The following is a 9066-nucleotide window of genomic DNA, read 5'->3' as shown; positions in this document are numbered from 1 at the left end:
TCATCTATTTATTTATTCTCCTCCTTCTTCTAGAGCGGAGCCCAGAGACTCGGAGACAGCAGATAGGCCAGAGATCGATGGAAAGAGAATTCTGCCCTGGCTCCTGACATGCACTCCATCCCTAGATTCAGATCCCTCTCAGCTTACATACCTCGCTCCCAGAGAGATGGACGGATACAGAAATAGAGAGGGGGGAGAGGAGGAGAAAGGGATGGAGGGAGGGAGGAAGGAAGGGGAGAGATAGAGGGGGATTGAAAGCAAGAGGAGAGAGAGGCGAATCAGAGCAGAGAAAAAGAGAGCAAGAAAGAAAAAAAGACGGAGATGGAGGGATGGAGAGCGAGGGACCAAAGGGAGGAAGAGGATATGGTTGTGTTCGAATTAAGAAGAAACCGGATGCCAGCAGCCATCTCCCAGTACACAGGTTGTGTTGAATAATACAGCGAGTAGCGGCAAAGCCCCGCGTGTTGGAGCAGCCCTGTAAACAAACACAGAGCACCGGGGAACATGGCGTCCGGTTTCTTGAACCAGTTCCCCACCGCGACTACTGCACGGCCGCCAATGGACGCCTTGCTCTGTGCAGGAAGGGTGTCATGGGCAGGACCGGTGGCACCACAAGTAGTCAGCTGCTCGGATTGGACAGGCCCCATAACGGTCTGTGCGTTGATCTTTGCCCTATTCATCTGGGAGGGTTCCCTGGTGAAAACACGTCATTTCTGATCACAGTCATCCACACTAAACCCCCTCCCAACCAGATACACGCCCACACACTCAGGCACACGCACGCAAACAAACACATCCCCTTGGCCAGGACAGAAGCCGGGGTGGGGGGAAAGACTTATCCCTCGGCTGGATGGGATGACCTGGGCCACAAACTGACAACCAGACACCTGCCTGTGGTCGGGTACTAACCCCATGTCACAAACATCACCACCACCACGATCATCATTGTCACCATCACCACCACCACCATCCTCATCATCATCACCACCATTATCATCATCACCATTGCACCACCATCCTCATCATCATCATCCCCATCATCTTCATTGGTGTTATTAAGAGGGATGGATCACACCAAACTGGTTTCAAATGATCCTGTGCTGCTTTGCAAATTTGCACACGGTACTGATACACATATAGACACGCATACTGACTTACTGAAGCTTGCAGACAAACATGTATACATGTACACACACACACACATATTACATCATGTGTTTATGCTTGTGGTGCAGTTCTAGATTTTATCTCAGAAAGCCAATGACCTTTCCCACAACGATGCTCCCAAACAGGGCCAACGCCTGTTTGGTGTTTATGTTCATAAAAGGCAGATAATATTCATGTCAAAATAAACCATTTTATTTGTTATGCTTTTATTTCAATTCAGAAATAAAAGGCTGGGTTTCCTTTCAATGGGTATGCCACCTATGGCTTTATACTGGTTCGTTAAGAAGCGGGCTTAATCCGGCTTCGACACAACAGACTTTAAATGGGCTTAGTGCCACAAAGACACAGACGTCGTCACGTTCCAGACTTATACCCCTAAGTACTCCCTACAAAGAGCTATTAAATGACCATGAAAAGAGAAGCACAACCTGCTTATCTCAATAAATTAAATCCTCCAAGACCAAAACAAGAGATCAGGTCAGGTATGTCTAAAAATCCTACAATGCCGCTAATTAAAAAATGAATCCAGAATACATACATATACGAACGCTGATTGGACTACTTGAAAACAACTTGAGTTGAATCAAAGACTCAATGCTGAATCTAAACAAGCATCTGGTTAATTATTAACAGAGACAGCGGGTTTCTATTTATTGCGATTTGCAATTCATGAGTTATCAAGGTCTGCGTGAATCTGTGGAATACCAAATGAAGCCGGGGAGCGATAATATGATACATGAAGAAAAGCCCTCAGTACCTTATTGATTAAGTTCTTTCATTAGATTCAGCACAGCACCGTATATTTCTAAGCACAAAGAGGTAATTATTTGGACAAGACATGAAAAGATAATCTATTCCCTTCCGATGGAGAGGTCATCAGTTCATAACCACTTGTCAAGACCTCTGCGCTTGCTCTCCAAATACTCCTGTCAATAAGACCCGGCGTCCGAAGAGGTGATTCAGCACTACTTTATATAGAACAAAGGAATAAATAGTTAAGTATGATGCAAACTGAATGATAATGGAGTTGGTTAGGGCTCTACGTCATCCTTTGATCGGCTGGGAGAAATCCCTTTAATCACCTTCTTCTTATAAATGCCCTGACTCCTTAATGCTCCTCCATATACTGCTCATTTAACATGCACGATTGCGCACATAACAAAAAAAACGTTATATCATGAATATTTTTCATCTCCACAAACTAGCAGTGTAGAATGAGACATGACATGGTGGTGGTGGTGGTGGTGGTGGTGGTGGTGGAGGGAGGTGTTGGTGGGGAAGACAACACATAGTACAGGTGTACCAATCGTCACAGGTCTTACCTGGATGATTGACATGCGGTTGGCGGGCGTTTCCGTGGTGCTGGTGGCTGGGCCGGTGAAGCTGGTGTGACACCCCACGTGCCCCTGGGGTACACTGAGGTTGTTAGCGGTGGGCTTGAGGTACATGACCTCTGACCTGGGGGAGCTGAGTGGAAGGCGGGTCTGGTAGTCAAAGTACATGGGGGAAGTAGCGAGGGAGGGGCTGCTCACCACGTTCATCACGTTCATGGCGTCCCGCTCCTCCACCTCGCTCTGCACCAGCATGATGTCGTTCTTGTTGATCTTCTTCTTCTTGCCCTTCCCGAGCTGCGGGTGCGAGTACTCTGCGATGCGGCAATTGTACGTGCGTATCTCTTTGTTTTCCCGCTTGCACTTGATGGCGATGGTTACCATGGCAGCAAGCAGCATAATGGAGATTATGCTGAGCGTGACGATGAGCGGCAGCGACATGTCCCAGTTGCGGTTCTCCTCGTTGATCCTGGGTTCGCCTCCCGCCACCGGCCCGTTGTAGGCCTTGACGATGAGGCGCGCAGCGGCGGTCAGCGTGGGCTTGCCGTGGTCCATCACCCGGATGATCAGCTCCACCACGGGGTTCACGTCCTCCCAGAACGGGTGGGCGGTCCGCACTTCCCCCGTCACCGGGTCCATCTCAAACAGGTGGTCTTCGTTCCCGTCAGAGATCTCGTAGGTGAGCCGCCCGCTCTCGCCGTAGTCGTTGTCCACTGCCCTCACCGTGGTAACGATGTAGCCCACGCCCACGTTCCGTGGGACGTGGATCTCGGCAGTGTCGTTCTGCAGCAGCGGCAGGACGATGACCGGGATGTTGTCATTGACGTCGAGCACGGTGATGCGCACTGAGGTGTTGCTCTCAAGGTGGGGCGAACCGGCGTCCTTCGCCAACACTTTGAAGTCAAAGTATTTGATCTGCTCATAGTTGAAGGAGCGCACCGCATAGATGGCACCATTGGCGGCGTTGACGTTGACATAGGTGTTGACGTCCCCGCCGCTGACGTTGGAATTAATAATGCTGTAGTACACCGTGCCGTTCTGGCCCAGGTCGGGGTCGTGAGCTAGAACCGAGCCCAGGTACTCCCCGGGGATGTTGTTCTCGGGGATCTGAAGCAGGTACACCACCTTGGTGAAGCGTGGAACATTGTCGTTCTCGTCCAGAATCTTCACGGTGAAGGACTTGGTGGAGTTCAGGGGAGGGATGCCATTGTCTTTGGCCACGATGGTGACGTTGTACTCGTCCTGGACCTCTCGGTCCAGCGGTCGGTCCGTCACCACCGTGTATAAATTGTCATAATTCTCCTCAAGTTTAAATGGGACGTTGCCCAGCACTCTGCACTGCAGCTGGCCGTTCCTGCCGGAGTCTTTGTCAGTGACGCGAACGAGAGCGATAACGGTGCCCGGGGGTCGCGCCTCACTGATCGCTCCCTGTCTTACAGACACGAAGCCTATATAAGGCCAGTTGTCATTCCGGTCCAGCACTTTCACAGTCACTTTACAATGACCGGGAATGGGGTTGGGCCCTAAATCCTTGGCCTGGATGTCAATCTCAATAATTGGGCTCTCTTCGTAGTCAATCTCCCCCTGGATCTTTATGATCCCCGTCCTAGAGTCTATGGAGAACAGCTCCCGGATCCTCTCTGGGGCATAGCCACTAAAAGAATACACAACCTGACCATTGTTGCCCTCGTCAGGATCAGTGGCGTTTAAATCAATAAGTACTTTACCAGGGGGGGAATTTTCTGGGATTTCCACGACATATGAAGGCTGGTCAAACACAGGACTGTTGTCGTTCGAATCAATAACTTTAACATTGATCTGCATCGTGCCTGACCGGGGGTACTCACCGCCGTCCGTGGCTGATAGAATTAGCGTGTGATGGCTGCGCTCCTCTCTGTCCAAGGGCCGTTGAATAACTAATTCTGGAAATTTAGTGCCATCCCCTCGGGATTTAACCTCCAAGGAAAATAGATTGTAGTCGTCCCGGGTTATTTGATAGGTTTTAAGACCGTTTTCCCCTGCATCCGGGTCGTGCGCGTTGGTCAAAGGGAAGCGTGTGCCTGGGACTGCATTCTCTGAAATGTCAATATCAATCTGGTCGGAGGTAAAGGTTGGAGAATTGTCGTTTATGTCTTGGATGTCTATTTTGATCATGCAGATATCCTTGTCGTTGGCAAACACCTCCATGGAGAGCTGGCACTTTGGGTTCCTGCGACACAGTGTTTCTCTGTCGATGCGCTGTTTGGTGTAAAGAAGTCCGCTTTGGGGGTCAACGTCAATGAGATGCGGGGCAGAATTCTCCAGCACTCTGAAATTTGCTTTTTTCGCCTGCCCCTGCCCCGTCTGCTCCAGCCCAATTCTTGCATCTTTGGCAATGTTTCCGATCACCGTCCCTGGCCCTTGCTCCTCTGGGACAGAATAATTTAAGTTTTTCAGCGTCAGGGCTTGAGCCCATAACAGTAGGAAAAAGAAAATAGAAAGATACATCCCCCTCTTCCGCAAGAACGTTGATAACCTTTGTGTGTTTACTCCGACCTGTTGATGTGACGGGCCAAGGTATTATGTGTACTCAGCGCTAAACAACCACTTGTGTTCATTGTGTGTGGTCCCGGAGATCCACCTTTGATTGTCTTTTTCTCCCTCGCTCTCCGCTCTCTCCCGACGATCCTAATTGATATTCAGCTGAGTACCCGGACTCATTGGAGCAATAATGGCAGTCCGCTCTCCTCCAAACAGAATAGTCATTGTACTTGCGTTGCGTTATCACCTAAGAGTGAAGATAGAGAAAGTAGGTTAGCCATCGAGGTATTATATAAATCGCTTTTTTGTATATATAGGTTATTCAATCGAATCCAGCAAGCAGTGAAATTAAACGTCTTCTTTGCGTAAATCATCTTTACGGTAGATTCTTCACAATTTCACCTTGGCGAGAGAATCGCCGTAACCTTGATATACAGCAATAGGAAATGGTTGATTTCTAAATACAATAATAAATAAAGAGATTTAGAATGAAAATATGTGTAAATGTAGGTTTGTTGGGAAGCTCGCACGCTAAATAAAACTATTATAGAAACTATAACAGTCTTACATAAATTCCCCCCATAATGAATAGGTAGGCTACTACAATAATTGGAATAATACAATTTGTCGTAATTGTGCGTAACTAAAGACTAATGGACCAAACTGAAATGTGTCATGCTTGAGCCTCTTACGCGCATTAACAAATCCGCATAATCCGCACATTAAGACGAAACCCTACAAAACATCACATTTCGGAGTCACCGGAGACACTGCCGCTTAAATCATATATAGTAGGCCTACTTCTCCAACATTGCTCTCCTCTCTCTGTCCCCTCTCTCAATCTATCTCCCCCTTCTCCATCTCCGTCCGTCTCTCCCCGGCAGATTCAATACACCACCAAGTAGCTGTTGCGTCGGCTGGCTTGGGGGAGTGAGGCGTGTGCCCGTTGTTGAGGAAGGTTTCACACATCTAACTCAACGCAATTAACACAAGACACCTAGAGAAACAGACACAGCCACCACTTACCTAACACTGGCACAATTCATCCTCCACAACAGTGACTAATATCCAGGGCAGAGTTAGAAAATCACCCAGCGCCCTATAGTCCCGGCACCCTCTGGACCAGCACTGTTCTCTTCCCCGAGCGCCCGGGAAGCCACAAGTCCTCCAACGCGCAGCGGCCGAGCGACGTCGGAAGAAGAAAAAAAAGTGGTCCAGAAAAGTCTGCCTGTAATGTCAATGAGTCCAGGCGCTCCGAGCCGTCCCCCAAGCTGTCAGGATGTCTCGCCGGCTTTGGAGTCACGGAGACTCACTCTCTGTCTAAACTGTTTCTGAGACGGTGAACAATCCGGATGGACAATCTAGATCCGATGAGAACGTTAAAGCACAGCGAGAGAAGCGATGTGTGGGATACCCGGGTGTCGTGTCCTTGCCGTTGCCCGCTGCCCAGCTCAGGTCCACCTGAGCGACAGCAGCTTGGAGAGGAAAGGCGTGTTTCCAGTGACAACGTCCCGTCTAACCTCCTCAACCTTATCTTATGCTCGTCACCGAATCCGTTTTTCAATGACAGTGAAATAGAAAGTGATTTTGGTATTTTACGCACGTCCGCGTAGCGTCGCAACAACGAGCGCCTCCTCTCACTGACTGAACTGTGCATGCACCGCATGGTGCATTAAACATTGTCGCTGCGCTGCCACCAGCCAATCAGGTTGAAGAAGCGGGAAAGAGGGCGGGGTTTAAAAACGGCTCTCTGTATATAGAGTAGCTGATTGGTCGCTGGCGTTTTACCGGCGATGCATCTTTTCAAATCTCACGGAGCATTGTTGTGTTTCAACAGTCAACAGCTTTAACGTTCACAGCCTGGTGATGGAAAAAAATATGAAAAACATGAACATAAAGTAGACTCTGTTTAGGATTCATAAGGCTGGCTATGTAATTTAATCGAATGGTTAATTTCAAATTACTTTCAATGCGCACTTGCACTCTCTATTTTAAATGAGAATCACTTGATAACAAGACAAGCTGTGAAGTGTGTGTTGGGCCTAATGCACGTATGCGTGTCAGCTTTTTTTCGGTTGTTGCCATAGTCTGTATTTATGTGACACGGTTGCATTCTGTGTGGATTCATCGTCAGTTTGTATTTGTCCTCTTGTTAATGGTGGCTGGTGAGACGTTTTGGAGGAGTGACAGACGGGGGGGGGGGGGGGGGGCAGACGTCAAAAAAATATTGACGTCCGGATATCGATCTTCATTTTACTGGCCTAATTGGACAATGTGTCCCGTCTGTTTTCTGTTCATAAAGATATTGGCAATAGTTTGACTATTGACTGTAGTTATGTTTAGCGATGGATAAAATGGTAGCCTATAGTAGAAAGTAGCAATCGATCCGGCGGCAATAAGAACATAGCGATAGCCTTTTTACATTGATCATTTAGTGGAGTGTTTATAGTTCATTGAGTCCTTATTACCGCTGTATGTTGGGACCCAGAGAGGTGGGGAAGCAGAATGGTAAATTGGAGTCCCTCTCACATCATTGCACTTAACACAACTTTCACCTCGGTTTTAGATGCATTGATAAATAGATAGATAAATTAGAAACAGTAGTCCTACTATGATTATGCAAATATATAAAATAATAAAATATATATTAAAACCGGTGCTTGTTGTTTTATTTATGTAAATAATTAAGACTTCATAATATCATTGCGTGTATGTTCTTTTGTAGGGAGGACGTATCAAGAGACCTCAGTGGTGAGGATGATCTTCTTCACAGGAAGTCCTTGACCTTCTCTCTCACACTTCCTGTCTGACGCCGGGGACTGACAGCGCCGCGGCCGTCAGGGAAGATGACAGGCAGGGAGCTGGCGCGCCAGCCCGCAGGTTTGATGCCTGCATGTCCAGACACTAATCAGTAATGAATGCAAATGTCACATGTCACTGTCTACTCCTCTTCACATCTGCACACACTCAGACTGCACATCTGTGCATTTGTGTGTGTGTGTGTGTGTGTGTGTGTGTGTGTGTGTGTGTGTGTGTGTGTGTGTGTGTGTGTGTGTGTGTGTGTGTGTGTGTGTGTGTGTGTGTGTGTGTGTGTGTACGTGCCTATGTCAGTGTGTATGTGTGTGTGTGTGTTTGTGTGTGTGTGTGTGTGTGTGTTTGTGTGTGTGTGTGTGAGTGAGTGTGCATTTATGAATGTGTGCATGTGTTTATGATATATATGTGTGCGCATGTGTGTGTCTGTTTGCGTGTGTGCATGCTTGTTTGTGTGACTGACTCTGTGTCTGTGTATCTATGTGTGTGTATGTGTCTATGTGCGTGTGTTTGTGGGTGTGTGTGTGTGTGTGTGTGTCTGTCTGAGTATATCAGTAAGTGTGTGTGTGTGTGTTTGTGTGTGTCAGTATGTGTGTGTATGTCTGTATGCGTATGTGCATAGTACCTATGTGTGGACTGAGTGTGTGTGTATCTGTGTGTGTGTGTGTGTGTGTGTGTGTGTGTGTGTGTGTGTGTGTGTGTGTGTGTGTGTGTGTGTGTGTGTGTGTGTGTGTGTGTGTGGTTTTTTAGAATACACACAGTTTACTGCCACTATATATTTATATGCGAGGGAGAAGGTGATGCAGCCCATGTGACCTTTGGGAGACATCGGAGGTCGAGATGATAGTTCAAGTATTTACAGAACCGTCTGCTGGCGATGACCCGCCGCTCGCATAACAAGACAAGCAGCTCCGCGATTTTGGAGGAAATAAGGAACCGTTCAACATCATATTTTCTTCACGGGAGAAGACAAACGGGCTATTAACCAACCTTTAAAGTAAAGAGGAGCGAGCAAAAAGAAAAGAGCTGCATCCAAAACAATCCACAGCTGCAGCTCACGACGTTTCAACATCTGGGAAGCAACATCTTGAAATATCACCTGAGTGTACAGAAGAAATGGCTATTAGCGGCGTTCTTCATCAGCCCAGCCCAGCCTTCAGGAACCCGCAGCAGCAATACAGGCATTTCAAACGGCCTGGAGCGGAGCATCTGCACTGAAACCCTCTCTCCTCAAAGG

At 47.9% G+C, this 9066-nt stretch overlaps 1 protein-coding gene across 3 annotated transcripts in view; it reads right to left on the bottom strand.

Annotated features, from left to right (window-relative positions):
- The window catches only part of pcdh17 (protocadherin 17), a 70306-nt gene extending 63632 nt beyond the window's left edge, over nucleotides 1–6674 (bottom strand). For 2 of the 3 annotated variants that reach the window (XM_060072385.1, XM_060072386.1), the window contains exons 1-2: nucleotides 6045–6674; nucleotides 2490–5265 (exon numbers count right to left, since the gene is read on the bottom strand). In XM_060072385.1, the coding sequence (XP_059928368.1) occupies nucleotides 2490–4985 (2496 nt within the window). In that variant the 5' untranslated portion in view covers nucleotides 4986–5265; nucleotides 6045–6674. The remainder of the gene's footprint in view (nucleotides 1–2489; nucleotides 5266–6044) is intronic. The other variant, XM_060072387.1, reaches the window with a different exon arrangement.
- Between the last annotated feature and the right edge of the window lie 2392 nt (nucleotides 6675–9066).

The sequence above is a fragment of the Gadus macrocephalus genome, chromosome 14 (assembly GCF_031168955.1).
Source record: "Gadus macrocephalus chromosome 14, ASM3116895v1".
Taxonomy (NCBI): Eukaryota; Metazoa; Chordata; class Actinopteri; order Gadiformes; family Gadidae; genus Gadus; species Gadus macrocephalus.
This window is presented reverse-complemented; position numbering and strand designations above follow the sequence as displayed.